General features: G+C 37.9%; 1 protein-coding gene across 4 annotated transcripts in view; it reads right to left on the bottom strand.

Annotated features, from left to right (window-relative positions):
- Positions 1–1,857: 1,857 nt before the first annotated feature.
- Positions 1,858–16,738, bottom strand: part of AFG1L (AFG1 like ATPase) — a 59,031-nt gene continuing 44,150 nt past the window's right edge. For all 4 annotated transcript variants that reach the window (XM_015887241.3, XM_088139132.1, XM_088139122.1 and 1 more), the window contains 3 exons: positions 10,921–11,061; positions 4,998–5,111; positions 1,858–2,379 (listed from right to left, as the gene is read on the bottom strand). In XM_015887241.3, the coding sequence (XP_015742727.1) occupies positions 2,233–2,379; positions 4,998–5,111; positions 10,921–11,061 (402 nt within the window). In that variant the 3' untranslated portion in view covers positions 1,858–2,232. The remainder of the gene's footprint in view (positions 2,380–4,997; positions 5,112–10,920; positions 11,062–16,738) is intronic.

The raw sequence follows: 16,738 nt of genomic DNA, 5'->3' as shown, positions 1-16,738 counted from the left end.
AAGTTGTTGGTAAGAAGAAAATATAATATCTTCCAGATTGAACGAGATGATTTCTTGTCCAAGAGACTGTCCAGGTGTCAGAAGCTCAGAAGTCAGGTTATGTTCATCCTACATAAAATCATATCTTTGGTTCTTTTGGCAATAAATCAGCAATCACCTCAAATGTTTACACTGCAGCTTAGTAACTATTAAGAAAGACAAGATGTACATCAACAAGATCTAGCCACTCCTACTGTCATAATTCCATTGCTATCAATAGAGCAATACTTATATCATATGACTTGCTGCTCAGTATTCAGTTGCAGAGTGGGATTAAAATTATTTTTATATAGCAGAGTGTCTATACACAGCACTTCACAAAAAATACATTTGAAGGGTCTCTACCCCAAGAGGCTTATAATCTAAAGCACGAAAAAAAAGCACAAAGGAAGAGTAAGTAAAGGTGAACAGGGGAAGAATATTTAAACTTGCAGAGAACTTGCCACATCAATGTGTTGCAAATGAAAAGTTGTACAGTATACCAAATTAGGATTAGACTTCATGCATCTGATTAGGTGGGTTCTGGTTCCTTATTTTAGAGTGTAACAATACCCTAGATGTGATTATTACAATTGCATGTAGTTTTTACTTATAATAAGGTCCTAGATTGTTCCAAAGCCTTTCTGAAAAATTATATGAATTCTCACATAATAGAAACAAAACGATAGGTACTAATTTTGAAATAATGGAGTCTGGTATTTTTAGATTCTGATAATTGGGATCAAGGATGGTTGAGATGAATGTTGAGGCTGTTACTATATCTGGCAAATAAATTGCTCTTTAGGCATTAAATTTACACACACCAAATTATATTTAAGTAAGCTTAATATAGTACCAAAATATAATACATTAAAGGCCATGATTTCTAAAGAAAAACACTTTAAAGTAATATATTACTAGCTTTTTCACTCATTAAATAAAAAACCTTTTATCAGTGGTTTGTATGAAGCAAAATCATTATATTAATCTTGGGATAGAGATATTTTGTGCAATGGCTGCCATAAATCTCACATGTACAATTTAGTTACAGGTGTTTCCCTGCCTAATTTTTCAATATTTGCAATCACAGTAATTATAGCAATAATTAAATACCTTCCCTCACAAAGCACTAAGCCTGGGTTAGCCTTCTGTAACAGCTGTGCACTCCCAGGTCTGGACTGATTGCTCCACAGGAATGCATAAAAGGGCTCAGAAAGAGGTGCTTTATTCTGAGCGTGCAAAGCTGTGGAGCAACTACCTGGAACACTGTGCCAATCTACCGCATGCTAATCATGCTTAATCCCTTCCTGTCATTTCCTCGCAATGAATTTAATGCATTGAATACCTGTGTTTCAATAGAATATAAGTATTGTTTTTATCTGGTTGGAAGCCAATGGCATAAAAATACCAGGTGTGAAAAAAGTTGGTAGCATCTCCACTGTTGGAGCAAAGTGGAATCGGCACACTGCTCCATCCCCTGACATGTGAGTCAAGTGATGCTGTGGGAATGCAGGGGCAATGAATCAATCTGTCAAGGGCTCACCCAGCTTGAGTTGTTTGAAAGATGGTTTGCCTTTCAACAAAGAGACAGTGCATCTAGGTATGGAAGGGTGAGGGAAGGAAACAGGAAAAATTTAGAGATGACACATATTCCATATATAGGAAACTGTATCACTTGAACATACTGTGACAGCAGAAAAAAAGAAGCAATAGACATACTAGGTGGCAAGTACAATACTGTAAATCTGTGTTACACACACATTTTTGTACATTTAGTTCAAATATATGAGATTTTCAATTGTTATCTAACAGAAAACAATTTTGAAAAGTCAAAGATACTCCAGATGCAACTGTATATTTTATTTTTAAGCAATAGAACAGAGATTGATAGATTCAGAATATGCATTTAATGTTTCTGGCTTGTATCATTTATTTGTGCAAACATAGTGTGATAGGGACAATAATAAATATGTATATGTTCTACCCCTCTTTCCAGTCACCATCAATTAAAAGGAGATTTTTATTTGGTCAATAAAGTCTTCATGCTAGACTGAATAAAATTATATCTACAGATTGGCATTAAAATGGGCCAATAAGTAATGCTGTATTCTTTAACACTAACGTGACACATACATTGTCAAGTTAGTTAATGTGCCTAAAAAATAATTTATAAGGAAACTAGAAGCCCTTTTTCTTTTCAGTTACTCTTTGTTTTTAACCTTCCAGCTGCAACATTTTTTTGCTCCGATCCCCATCTTTCCAGTACTGCTCTGTCTGCATTTCAGTAAGTCGTGAGATAGTACGTTGAAAGGCAAATATCTCTTCCTCTCCCGTAAACATAGAAAGTGCTTCAGCTGAATCCTAGAGACATGTGAAAAGAAAAATACAGGAATTATTGAAAAGAGCCAGAAAATAATGGGCTTCTTGTGTGTGTCCTCAGTTGTGAAATTCCACAGCATAGGAAGACAAAGAACTCTTTAGTACAGGTAGTCCTTTAGCAATCATTCACAGTTACAACGGTGATGAAAAAGTAACTTTGTGACCAATCCTTGCATTTACAACCTTCACGGGTGTATAAAGAACTTAGTGACCAAGTTGCCAGGCCCAATTGTGGTAGCTAAACAAGGACTACCTGTAATGAAGAGGAGAACGCATAGGCCACCAAGGCACTTTGCAACTGCATCCTCAGCTCAAAGGGTAGCCTCACTTGTATCAGTCCAGGAGACAGCCCATCCCAACTTACTCCAGTTTCTGAAACATTAACAGGGAAACTGAGCTCCACCTCCCATTAGCTAACAGGAAGGGGGGGAAATATAAAAACCTAACCATGCCTTTACGTTTTTTGCTCTTCACTGGAGTGAAATTACCTTTCAGGTAAGCAGGATGGTTAGAAGGGACAAATCATCCCAGATTTCACAGGAAACAGTGCAGAGAGTGTCAGGTGTTGGAATCTTTTGACCATTCCAGCTACCTGTCCAGAGCATATGTGTTGCATTCCCAGTAATATGTTTTGGGGGGAAAGGTAGAAAGAGATGGGGAATGAAAGTTGAAATAGGAACAAATGAGAATGAGGATGTTAGAAAAACAGAACAGTCATGTGCAGGTCAGAAGCCTGCCACATAAATGACTTTATTAAAAGAGATCCTGGACAACAGTGAAAAAAGACTGCCATGACAGTGAATATACATCAGTTGCTCTCTCCATTCCTATGAACTCAAAGCCTGTCCAAAACCTGCTGGGACTGGGACTGGGGCAAATGATCAGAAGGTCATCTGAAGATGGAGCTGTCTGTTCTCAAATCCAGCACTTGACCTCCTCACCAAGGTGTTCCTGAACATGTGCTACGTGGTACTTTCTGATAAGAACAATCCCCTTTTGAGTTTGTTGCCCTGTCCTTTCTAGTGAATTGAGTGGATGAACTACATATAAAGGTGGAGATACATGAAGTATTTTAAGGGCATCTTAAATGCCTCTGTCCTGTCTCAAGTGAGCTAGAAACCACTCAGAATTGCCTTATCGCATGCCAGGTTTAAGGTTCCCACCAAATTGAAACACAGCCCTAATAGCAATAGAGTCTGGACTCTTTTGTTTTCTTTTTTTCATTCTCATTGAATCAACAAAACATCAAGATAAAAAACTTTTAAAACTACATTGTTAAAAAATAACAAAAGCAAATGAAAAATAAACTAATTGGGATTATTCATATAGTATATGAAGGGAGATGAGATTTTAAGGAGAAATACTGTACAAACATTTTAAACATTAATATCCAATATTTCTATTAGAAACAATTAACTAATATTTAAAAATAAATCTGAACCTTTTTCAGCAATAGGAACCTCAATTAGAAGTAGCTTTGCTCAAATTGAAATGTACATTGATTACATTGGTTCTGAATGATACTGAAAGTCAATCTGTCAATAAGCTCTTGTCTCCATCACTTTTAAAAAATACTCTGAGCTAGCAAATCTGGCATTTTTGTCATATAAATGTTTCAAAAGCACATATCGTAGCAATTGACCCACCTTTATTTTTCAGGGAAAAAAAATGTTTCACATCCACAAACCATCCCTGGATATTTCACGTGGAGGCTGGACAGCCATCTTTTGGGAATGCTCTCATTTGGATTCCTCCACTGAGCAAGGGGATAGATTCAATAGCTAGATGGCACCCTCTAACTCTAGGATTTGGGGTGCAAAGTCTGCATAAGGCTTTATAGAGATAAGGGCCTCTGTCTAGGCTCTCTTGAAGAAAGCCAATTTTATAGGTATTGTTTTGGGCTTCTGGGGCTCTCATGACCTTTACCAGGAAAGGGACAATCCTGTTGCTCTTGGGGAACCTCTCAGCAGCTTAGCAAAGGTAGTACTTACTACCCACAAAAATCTATTTTCACTGGGAAACGCTGGTAGTAATTTTCCATATGCAGCAGTAACTCAATTCCCACTCTGCAATTAATATTTTTTGGGAAAAAATGATAAAACATTCACCAAAAGATATCATGCATGAATATACATTATGAATATATATGAATGACTGCAGGTTTTTTTTTCATGCATATTCTGGGAGGTGATATATATCAGCTCCCTTCCATGTGAACCTAAAGTAAAAAGACGCTTACAAATCCTCCCTATTCTAACAAGCATTAAATTGGTACACACCTTAATGTCTTGAGTAAAACAAGTGCAATGGATTGAATCTGAGCAACTTGTAACAGTTGACCCAGTATTTTCAATGCATTAAAAATATATACTTAATAAACAGAAATATATCTAGATTTGTGAACATTTATAGATCCTAATCCACGAATAAATAGCATTACATTAAATTATAACAGAAGAAAGGATGCTACAGTGAACCTGCAGGAAAGCTACAGAATGACCCTCTAAATGCTTTTTTGTTGTTTTACAATAATGCCAGCACATAGACCAAAACCAATTATGCTCTCTTACAACAAAGGCACTAATGTTCATAGTGCTTACCTGGCTCAACCCCAAATCATCCATCAGTATCCTTTTCTCATCCAGTCCACTATCATGGTGCTCTTGAATAAATATACTCTGGAGGGGAGCTGATGCAGAGCAAATAATACGCACCTGGAAGAAAATAAAATGGCTGAAGGTCATCACTTACAATTCTTATTCCTTCACTGAATTTCTAAACCCTCTTTGTTTTCTTTTGTTTTTAAATAGAATACCTTTGAAAGTTCATTTATAACAACTGAAAGAGACAAGAGATTTCTGATTTTGGTGGTATAACTTGCTCTCCATAAAAATGTAGAAGAATACAGAATGAGGGCACCATCATTCTTTGGTTCTTAATTATATTATAGATATCTAAAACCCACTAATCTTAGTTCACTAGATTTAAGTTAGTGATTTCACCACTAATAAAGATACTCCTCCTTTCCTCAGCCAGTTTTCAGGTTTTTGAAAATACTCTGCTTAGAGTTACAAATAACTTTTAATATTAAACTATTTATCGTTGTTATTTAACATTACTTTTATAGTAAGTTTTTTTAAATAAAGAAAACAACATACGTTAGATAATGAATTGCTATTTCAATCTCAATCAAAAAGGTATTTATTTTATTTACAGATCAGACCATCACTCTAAATCATCAGATTAGTAATGTATTATTAGACAAAGGAAGTCTGGTTATAACAAATTTAGGTGGCAATCCTTTTTCATTCAGTTTTTAAAAATATTTTTGCCTTATAGATTAATTATTAGGATGTAGGAAAAAACCAGGTGAGGAATTCCAAAACCTTTCAGCACAGGGATAAAACCAAAAAAGTAAGGAAGCTTGTATGGTTGCTATCCATATATAGTCTCGTCAACTTCTCACTTCTTGGATGAAAGGACTGTGGACAGCTGTTGAAATGCAGGCTTAAGACACACACCCTATGTCTCTTCATCCAATAATACCAGTTGTTATGTTTCCTTCAGATACTCAAATTTTTAGTCCCAAAAACATTGGAAAGCAAACCAGTTCCCCTTAGAATCTCCTCGCTAGGGATGCAGAGATTCTTAAATGTCTGCTTCATTCTACTACACATTTTGGCACAACAGCTTACAGGTCTAGTATTTTTCAGTCAGTTAAGCAAAAAATCCTGAGAAATATTTGCCTGACTGGATAGGGGTGGAAAGCAATTGCATCTATTTTTTTATGTGCAAGTGGTAGTCAAGGAATCTTTTCCAGCTTTAACCTCTGACAATCTCAGTAAGCTAAAAGCAGTGCTACACTCTTTGGAAGCACACTTTTCTTCTTCAGCACTTCTGGAATAACTACGGTAGGTGACATGCTATGCTATGGTCCTTCCAGGAAGAGTCAGAGACAGAAGAAATCCCTTTGCAAAGAGATTGGGACTTTCATAAATGGTCGAGACATCTTAAATGTAGTTCCAGGAGATCCTCGTTAATTTTAAAAAGAGGGTTATTTCCAGGACCCCGTGTTTCTTTTTTAAATTCTGAGATGATAATAAATGCTAGCCAGACAATGCTTGTGGACAATAGTATTGCTATGGATTCTTTTATATACCTAATATTATTTGTCCTTATGAGATTTACCTCAGAATGGAAATAGTTGGTTAGTTTCCTTCCCTTAGCTTTATATGCTCCAAAGCTCTTGTGAGGTATTGTAATAAATACGTTGAGCCTCTGAGAGGGACAGTCATTAAGCACCTCCTCCTTTAATTGCAGTCTCATTGTGGATGCATTTGTTGGATGCTGGAGAAGCAAATGTTAGCCTATTTGCTTCCTTTCAGATGCTTCTACTCCGTTCAGTAGGAAAAGGATTATACTTGTGCATTGCTCTCTGCTGAGGGGAATTATTAATAGAAGCCAGGATGTTGGGAATGTTATTCTGACCCAAACAGAGCTGATCTGCATTTTCCAGGGTCATGCATGGATAACATAATCAGACCATCTCCCCATTTCACAGTATTTCTCATCCCCACATGCATTGAAAAATTAAAATTAAAAATTAAAATGTGTGTATTTCAAATAAAATATAATTATAAATACTCTTTTGTGAGAAAATACATTTAAAGACACACATTTAAGTATTATTTAGATACAATCTTTGTGCAGTTATTTTAAAAACCCTGTAGATTCATCTGGAAACAGGGGAAAATAAACCTATGAATACACCTATGAAAACAAACACATGGAAAACTGACATGGAACATAAATGGACTGTTCTGCCCATTCATATGTCCATGAAAAGAGTGCTACTCTTCTTTTGGGCCATAATGGCAGTAGCACCAAGGGGTTGTTTCTTTCACTCTCCGTAGAGTTATCCAGGAAGGATTAGAAATCTCTGTTGTGGCTTTTAGTACCAAGCAGATTCTCGGATATGGTGGGAAGAAACATCCACCCAATGGGTTAATCTTCCCCAGGGCTGCAGCTGCGGAGGTACAGTTTAAGCTGTCACTATGTATTTGAGGGGACAATTAGGGTTTTTTTTTCTTTTTCTGGAGAAGATTTAATCAGAAAAAACCAGAACATGATCCTGGAATGAAAGGGATTGCAGAAGTAAACAAAGTTAGCATACAGAAAGGAAGATAAATCCTTCAGGAATGCATCCATGAGAGGGTGATCACTGGTATGGGAACAGTAGGCTTACAAAAGCAGGATGTCAGGATATAACAAACAAAATATAATATTTAAGAAGCCCAAAGGACCATACAACAAAAGGCCATTGAGGCAGGCAGAAAGGATGCACTTGAGAGCTAGAGGGGGACAGTGATCCACCTTAAAAAACATCAGCCACAGAACAGTACAATGCTATTTAAAATTCACAAAAAAGGGATAGAAACACTGGTGTTCCTTCTCTTGGGAAGTCAAAACCAGGAGCTCAGAGGTTGTGTGATATTTGGGAAACAATGCTTGTTGGACAATCCAGACACCTTGCACATGCAGCATTGGGAGAAAGAAATAACCCCACTTTGTTTTGCTAATAGAAGGCAGTTCTCCAAGGGTTGAGAAAATATCACATCCATTCTATAGAAGTGCTGTGCTGCTCAAGATGCTAAGGTTCTCCTGGAACCAATGAGTGGAACCTACTCATTTACTCAGCAGAAAATGTATTGTCTGGAAATGGCCCATATATCTTGCTGAACTGGAAGATGTGTGCATCTGTGCGTGTGTGTGTGAATTTCTTTCCCAGTACGTTCTTGAAAAAGAATTTAATCTCAATCGATATTTCCTGATTGCATAAATATTTAAGTGCATGTCTATAATCACACATAGGGTGAAGCTTAATATCTTCCATTACTTTTTAAAACATCAGCTTAAATACAAAGAGCCTTTAAGTTGTTTTAATATTGCTGATTTTCTTTCCGTGATTGAAACCTTCGTAAATCCAAGTGCTGCATTTATCATTACTATTTCATTAGAGGTCCCACAACTCAGACTAAAAGTAAGAGTAGCTGTTTATTCTAAATTGAGTATCACTTTGGGGCAAATTCATTAACATTTTACTCATCTGTGCATTTTGGAAGATTGATATCACACACACACACACACACACACACACACACACACGCAATCACCTGGAAAAACTGTATCCAACAGAAGTATGTAGGTGGTTTGAACGTAGCTATTGTCCAAACACTATGATTTCTCAGCAACAGTGATTAAAACAATTTAATCAGATGAATTTGACAAGACAGGCAGGGGCAAAATATACTGATCATTTTCTTTATCTTAAAGATATTCAGGAAAGAATTCAGTAAGTAGCAATGCTTTTGCTATCTTGTATCCTACTCTGAAGAAGACAGATAAAATGCTTCCAACCCCCTTCCCCCAACGTTACAATTCACGGTCATTTAATGAAAATGTTTGGCAAGAGATCCAAGAAAGAAGAAGGAAAGTCAAAGGCCAAATTAATACAAGAAACTGTCTGACACAAAATGTAGCTTTAGGGTGGCTTTAGGAAAGGATTGGATAAAACTATAGAGGTCCTTACTTTATCAACATGTAATGGCTACATTGAACCTTCTGGTTCAAAGGCAGTGTATTATTATTAATTATTATTATTGTTATTATTGCTATTATTATGTTTATCCCACCTTTTTTATATTTGATCAATTTGAAGTGGCAAACATACCTAATACTCCTGCCACCTATTTTCCCTGCAACAACAACCCTTTGAGGTGGTTGGGCTGAGAGAGAGTGACTGGCCCAAAATCAGCCAGCTGGCTTTCCTGCCTAAGGCAGGACTGGAACTCAGTCTCCTGGTTTCTAGGCCAGCACCTTCACCACTACACCAAACTGTGTACCAGTTAGTGAAGCAAAAAGGAGAGGACTTGCTTCTTTGTGACATGTTGTGGGCTCCCTAGCAGCCTCTGATTTGTTACTACTGGAGAAGCTGAATTAGGTGAACCTCTGATGTGACCAGGCACAATGTCCTGGTGAATATATGATAAACTTAGCCAGATCCAATCTACATGTATACTCAAATGGACAATATTATTTCTATCTACAAGTAGGGAATGCCATTTTAAAAAGTTCTCAATAGGTAGTCAAATCTGATACGATTCATGTTAAATCTCTTTTAGGGAATCCCTTTGCAGGGCTGCTGAAATATGCAACTCAGGAAAAAAACAAACCTGATTTATGCATAGAAGTTATACATAGTCCTTTTAATTGTTGCCTAACTAACTAGCCAGTCTGGCATAGTAGTTAAGGCATCAGGCTAGAAACCAGGAAACTGTGGGTTCTAGTCCAGACAGTCACCAGGAGTCAAGATCGACTTGAAGACTAGATCTATATCCTACCTATATCTAATCTGTATCTATCTCTTGATGAATTCCTTGGAAAACAAAGATTATGCAGGTAGGATTTTCCACTGCAGAACTCCAGATAAGGATGAAGGAAGTCAGCATGATATTGGAGGTAGATGTCCTACCACCCCCTTCCACATAAACCCAAACAAAAAAGTATGAAAAAGCCCTAGTAACATAGAAGCCTCAGACGCAATCTAGGTTAGGAAAGGCTGGAAGCAAACTCACTCTCTCCTTCAGTCATTCTAAAACTCCAATCCATGTCATCTCTAAAAAGCGATGAAGACTATCTCCAGCAGACCCCTCTCACCATTGTGGGAGACATTTTGTTTCTAGTTTGCCTAGTCCTCTGAGGAATGCATATTCCCTTCAGGCCAGAAGAGGAAGACAGAGCCGCCCTTTCCTGGGCTGCTCTGCCTGCTCTTTTTTAATCCTGTTGTCCTTCATGCAAACCTGCAGGAATTTCGGAGGCAAGAGCATCTGCGCAAACATTTGTTTGGAAATTCTGATTTGCCACATATCCTTTTTTGAGGTTTTCGAGAGGTTGCTATGTTAGTTTTTTTGCAACAAAACCAGTACACGAATCTTGTGGCAGGTTTTTCTCCCACAGGAGGCTGAACTGCTCTGTACTTTGCTACCTTCCTATAATGCACATGGAAAATCCCTGCTCTTTAGACTGTTTGAGTGCCCAGTTTTGTTTTCCTTTTTGTGAAGGTGCAATTTCATAAAATGACTCGCAAGGCTTACAAATTTTGCTTACAAATCTAACATTTGCCTATCTGTTTGTTGCATAAAAACCACCATGTGGAAATTCAGCCAGGTCTGTTTGCTTATCCTAACCCTCATCTTCAGTAGCCACTGACAATGTTGCTGCGTTAGTGACTTCACCTAGCAGTACTGAAACATAAATTTTAATGCAGCTGGCAACTATAGGAGAAAATACAGTAATTTAAATTCAATTACAAAATACATTAATCTTAAGAGTCAAGGCTTTGGTGGCTCACCTGGTAATGCGGTGTGATCAATGAATAGGTGCTGATGCTTTGCTGGGCATTAATTAATTAATTTTCAGCATTCCCAAAACAATCTTGTAAGAACCTACAAACCAAATGCTTACCTTTTTGTCATAAAAAGTATCAATGAGAGTAATGAAGCGTCGAGCTTGGGTCCTTTTTGCCATTGTAAGGAGAGGTATCTGACGAACAAAAACCAGGTCAAAATTCTTGGATATTTCCAAATAATCACTTGCTCCAAGAGGCTGAAATGGGAAACAGGAAGTGGGAAACCAATAGATTGACAGACACATTTCAAAAGGCAACAAAAATGCTGTTTTCTGTTTAAATCAGCTGAAAAGTCTGTTCATATCAACAAGAAAAAAATTCCTCAAGAAGATAAAAATTCGCTTTTCTTGTCCTAATCAATCAAATACTTTTTCATGTTGCATTCCCCCCCAAAAGGGGAGGGAAAACTGAATATATGGATTTTAATAAATGTACACTCTCCTTTTACAATGGCATTTCTATTCATTTAAAAGCATGTATTTTCCTTTCCTTGGATGTCTGTACTGCAGCAAGGTAGGATAAGACCAAACGAAAAATAAAAGCGTAAGAATAGCAAAACTTCGTTTATAGCACCAAGCTCTTTTTTATTTGGGCTACCTAGACTAATATGGCTCTCTTTCTACAACATTTTCTGAAGCAAAAGGTGAAAACTTGTGCAGGTTAATCCTTGGTTAATGACTATTCATTCAGTGACTATTTGAAGTTACAGCAGCGCTGAACAAATGGTAGTTATGCCTGGTCCCTGAAGTTATGGCTGTTGCAGCACCCCCACGGTCATGTAATAAAAATTTGGATGCTTAACAGCCTACCTGCGCTTATGACGGCAGGGGCACTTCAGTTCCCCCCACCCGCCTATCTCCCTCCATCTCTGCCCTTTTGGCCACCCTGCACAGTGGCACTCCTTGGTGGTGCTGGGGCTAAAGTAGAGGCCCAGGGCCTTCAGCAGTCTCAGCCAGCCACCGCTGCCCCCAGGCCTCTACTTCAGCCCTGAGTGCCGCCTCAAGACCTGTGCTATGGCCAGCCACCACAGCACCACAATGCAAAGCCCCAGTCGCCTCCGTCGCCCTGTGTGCCTCAGGTAGCCAAAGGGCACGTGGCATCTTGAATGCACAAAGGAGCTCAGCAGCCATGTTGCATTTTTACTGGATGGGGGGAACGGGAGTGTTACCTTCCAGCAAGCCTTGCATTATTCCAAGCCAAATCTTTGGCTCAAATCTTTGCACCTACAGAGTGCAGCTTAGACCATTCCCTAGTATGACCCCCTCCCCAAATGAGTCCAATCCAAATTCCTCAGAGAAGTTTTTCAGATACCTTTTTGTGTCTCTAATGTGCTCTTATGCCTTGAATCAGGTATGATGAAGGTAGAGGCCAGAGTTTGGCTCTTAATTTTTATATACTGGTTGAAACCTGTTTTCTTAGATGAGAGCTTTGCCCCCTTGATGCTGTCAGATAACTGTAAGTTTTACTGGAGGAGCACTCTTGTAAGCAAATTACAGACACACAGTCTTTCTCTACAAGAAGTACTAAAAAGAGATCATGCAATGTTGAGGGAAGTCCCTCAAAACCTGGTTAGGTCAACAGGTTTGGCGGTCTCACGGAAATGGGGATTTAATGAGTTGGCTACATTGCGTACATCTAATGCTCTTCCCTAGCCCTTAAGTCTTTTATAATAATAATATAAATGTTTTAATTATAGAGTGCTTTTGTAATTACTGTTTTTTATAGTTTTATTGTATGAACTCAGGGTCACATTTTGTGAGATGGGCAGCATATAAATATGACAAATAAATAAACATTACTCATCAAACAATGCATGATAGGTGTGACATGCCAAACTGATCTATGCAGAGCTCCTAAACTGCTGGTGGACCAGCACATGTAAGGTACCTTCTAAAACCTGGTTCATGCTTCATAGAATTGGTTTACTCAGGGCATAGAAGAGCCTTTATCCTGTCAAGGTGTGGTGCCCTCCTTTCAGCAGTGCTAGAGGGGATCTATCATCTATCTATCCCCATGGAAAGTAAAAGCCAAAGTGGGCCCAGTGGTGGTAGGAGCACTTGGGGCTGTGACTCCTAAGCTGGAAGAGTGGTTCCAACAAATCCCAGGAACAACATCAGAGCTCTCTGTCCAGAAGAGTGCAGTGCTAGGAACAGCTAAGCTACTGTGTAGAACCCTCAAACTCCCAGGTCTCTGGTAGAGGACCCGAGATTGAGGAAGACATATACCATCCAGAGGGGTGAGAGGGGATTTTTTTTTAATCTCCCCTATTCAGTGTGACCCCATGGAAATGGGGAGGTAGAAACAACTGAGCATGTCCTACTTGCTCATCAATATTATAGCCACGTACAATGTACAAAGTACCTAAATTACACCACTGCTAGGGGGCTTTTAAGGTCATCCCAGGCATTTCTACACATCCCTTCTATTGTCTGACAAGAGCTCTATGATAATGTATATTGTGACAAAATTATGTGTGGTGGCATGTAAGAACAGGAAGATGGTGTCCTCTAAAATGTTACCAATATTTCTTTTTCTCTCAGACTGGTGGGTTTTTTTCTTTTTTTGTCCTAAGCTCCTTTGTAATTTTTATAGTGTAATTTTACAGTTTTTATAAGGCAATTTTACATTAATTCTAATTCTATCTTGATCGTATCCATTTCATTTCTAAAATAGCATCACTTTGCCCATTATATATTATATATTCTTATAGCTTTGACTTTTTTAATTGTTATTTTGGTTTTTAGTACCTGTGGCAGTCTTGATTATATCTTGATTGGGTTTATATGTTTACCCCTCTTCATCATATGATTTCTTTACTTTTTATACTGCATTGCTCTATGCTAGTCTTTGGACATCATGAAATTTAAGTTTTAAGTTTCAACTAGTTTATGACCAGATACTTTCATCTCTGCAGAGGTGCAGAAGTCCTGTGTCCAAGGATCTTGCTGTCATTACTTTTGGAAAATATTTAACGCCATTGAATTAGAGCCTCCACAGAAGAAAACCTGCCACAAGAGCTTCTCAAAAGCATCATTTTGCCAACTGCCTCTCACACAGCTGCTGTTCTCTTGCAGCCATTGGGAGAGCACTAGGCGCATCTGTGGAGGAGAGACAGAACCAGTCATGGCAATGTCAAACATGACACTGGCAGCAGAGCCTATGTCCCCTTCACAAAGATAGATGATAGACAGACAGACAGACAGATATAGCAAGAGACTCTCAGTAAGACTTGCCTTTGAAACTTATCAACAAACCAAGCCACTTCTACCTTTAAAAACAAAATAAAGAATACAAGCATGTTGTATCACATACATCCAAATCCAAAAGCCTCATGAAACAAATTCTGAACTTAAAAAATACCAGAGTTGACAGAAGTCTGGGATCCAGCCTGATACTGCAAATGTAGGAAGCTGCTTTGTATCATCAAATGCTAAGTCCAGTTTGCTTAATATTCTCCATTTTGACTTGAAGCAGTTTCCAAAGTTTCAGCCAGGTGTCCTTCTCAACCACACTCCCAGATAATTTTTTAACTTAAAGTGAAAAGGACTTGAATCTGGAACCTGGATGCTCTGGCTCTTTACTGTGCAGTGAATATACTGAACAGGATCCTTATTAAGCAGTTGTGGAAAAGCTGTATAAATCTATTCTCTGGATCTGCAATAATATCCTTCCTTATATTTCTTGAAAAACATTATAATTTCTTGAAAGAGCCAGACAAATTACTGAAGCTATCTGGAATCCAAGACTTCATTTTCTATGAAGGATTAGCCCAGGACGACTAGTATTGTAGGCTGCATAGAGCCTGTAATGGTGGTGTACCTTATTATGTAAATATCACCTTTTTGAAGAGGACATTGCTTCTCTCTCTCTCAATAGCCTACTTTTCAGAAAATGCTTCTTCAGTCATGTCATTTGCTCTGTAAATAGCCAATGTGCTTGACCTGCACTTCAGGTATCTTCTTTGAACATACATTTCCAATTCAAGTTTCAGACAAGATTACATGACACATAGTTCCACCTTCTCATAATGACCTGAGAGCCCAAGCAACTGTGGGCCTCTGGATGTTGCTAACTTATAACACCAGCAATCTTATACAGCATGGGTATGTTGAATAACACAGTGAATTTTAGTTTACTAATATTTGGAATGTGACAGGTTCCGAAGCCTTGTTTTAGCCTTACATCTATAGCATGCTGTAGAAAATGAATATATGTGTATTCTTTAAAAAGATAGAACTATTGGAATTATGGTCCATTTATATCAGACTTCTGTATCATTACCCTGGTCTTTCCCAGTCCTTCCTTGCAATTCTCTGATCAAATGTTGGATAACACTCATCAGCCAGCCCCTATTTATATTTCACACTTACATTCATTTTATATCATTTTAACTTTTAACATGTTAACATGTTAACAGAGGAAAAAACTGCTGACTTTCCTGCAAGTAATAACTTTTGTGATTAATGAGTTGGCTTTCTGTCTTTTTGCTACCATAGCTGATGTGAGAGGCTGCTGTAGCTATTTCTAATATGGAGGAATAGGATTTCATTAACATTAGGCTAACTCCAAATTCATTCATGATAACTCAACCTCATTCAATCTATTAGCCCATTTTAGTCTGCTGTCTAAGTCATTCCTTTTTCAATTTAACTGCCAAGTTAACAAAAGTACAACTGTCATTACAGTATCTCAGTTCAAGTAATTTTAATTCTCAGCACTATATATTAAAGCATTCTCAGAAATAATGAGCAACAGATTTTTTTCTATTAGTGCCATATTAGGATGATGAGGGCCTTGAGTGTTTTTACATCTGAAGAAAGTGACAGCCTTCTACTCTGCAATGGAATTATTCATCGACAGCAGCATCAGAATAAAAATCATTATAAAAAACAGACAGAAAACTGAAGGAAGGAAATAGCGCTATTTCTGAAATCTGCCCTGTGCTATTTATTTAGTGCTAAAAAATGTACATCCTGACTTGTTGTTTAAATGGGCAAGGCAATTATGTTGGTTTTAGCACTTTGGAGCTCTTCTATTTTATTTAGGATGGATTTGGTAATTTATTACTTTTGTTAGCATGGCAAGAATAATTAAGGGTCAGTTTGCACATTGCAAACCAATTTTATAAGAAGCATCCCAGCACCGTCATTTGCACAGAGAATATAACAAGGGAGGCAGTTGTGCTGATTTTGCAATCATAACATTTCACAATTATTGTAGGTGATAAAACATTCCTACAATTGTAGAATGGGTTGTTTTATTTACTGTAAGCTCTTGCATGACTGGAGGGCTCCAGATGCATTACTTAAGGTAGCTGGTGAACAAGCCCTCATTTTTTCAGATTATGCCCCAATCCCTAAAACAGCAATCAAATCAATAAAATACAGAAGTCTAGAAATATAACCTCCACTGTTAGCATATACATGTACAGTTTTAAGAAGCATTAAAATTGGAAGGAACCATTTAGGCCACAGAGTCTAATCCCCTGCGCAATTCAGGAATCCAAATTAAAGCATCCCTGACAGATGACTGACAGGCCTGAACTTGAAAAAAAAACCATCCGCTGAGGAGGAGGCCACATTTGGCTGGGATTGGCTGCTATTGTTTAATGTCTCCCCCTTCCCGCCAAATAATAACCATCTCTTTCCCATCCCATTCCTGATCCATGACCGAAGCATCTGCAGATATAAAGATTAAAATAAATAAATAAATAAATAAGTAAGTAAGTAAGTAAGTAAAAAAAAAAAAAAGGACAGGTGCATGTCTAATGTTTGTGCCATTGTTTAAAAGAAAACAAAAACCCTAATCTTCCATAGAGTACAACTGTAAGAAGAAGCTTCTATAAATGGAAAAAAGGGAATGAACAGGCATTGG

Source organism: Python bivittatus, unplaced genomic scaffold (genome assembly GCF_059951505.1).
Source record: "Python bivittatus isolate LINGU-HERP-01145 unplaced genomic scaffold, Pbiv_v1 ctg000020_np1212, whole genome shotgun sequence".
NCBI lineage: Eukaryota > Metazoa > Chordata > Lepidosauria > Squamata > Pythonidae > Python > Python bivittatus.
The sequence above is the reverse complement of the archived record's forward strand: the minus strand, read 5'-3'. Positions and strand labels throughout refer to the sequence as shown.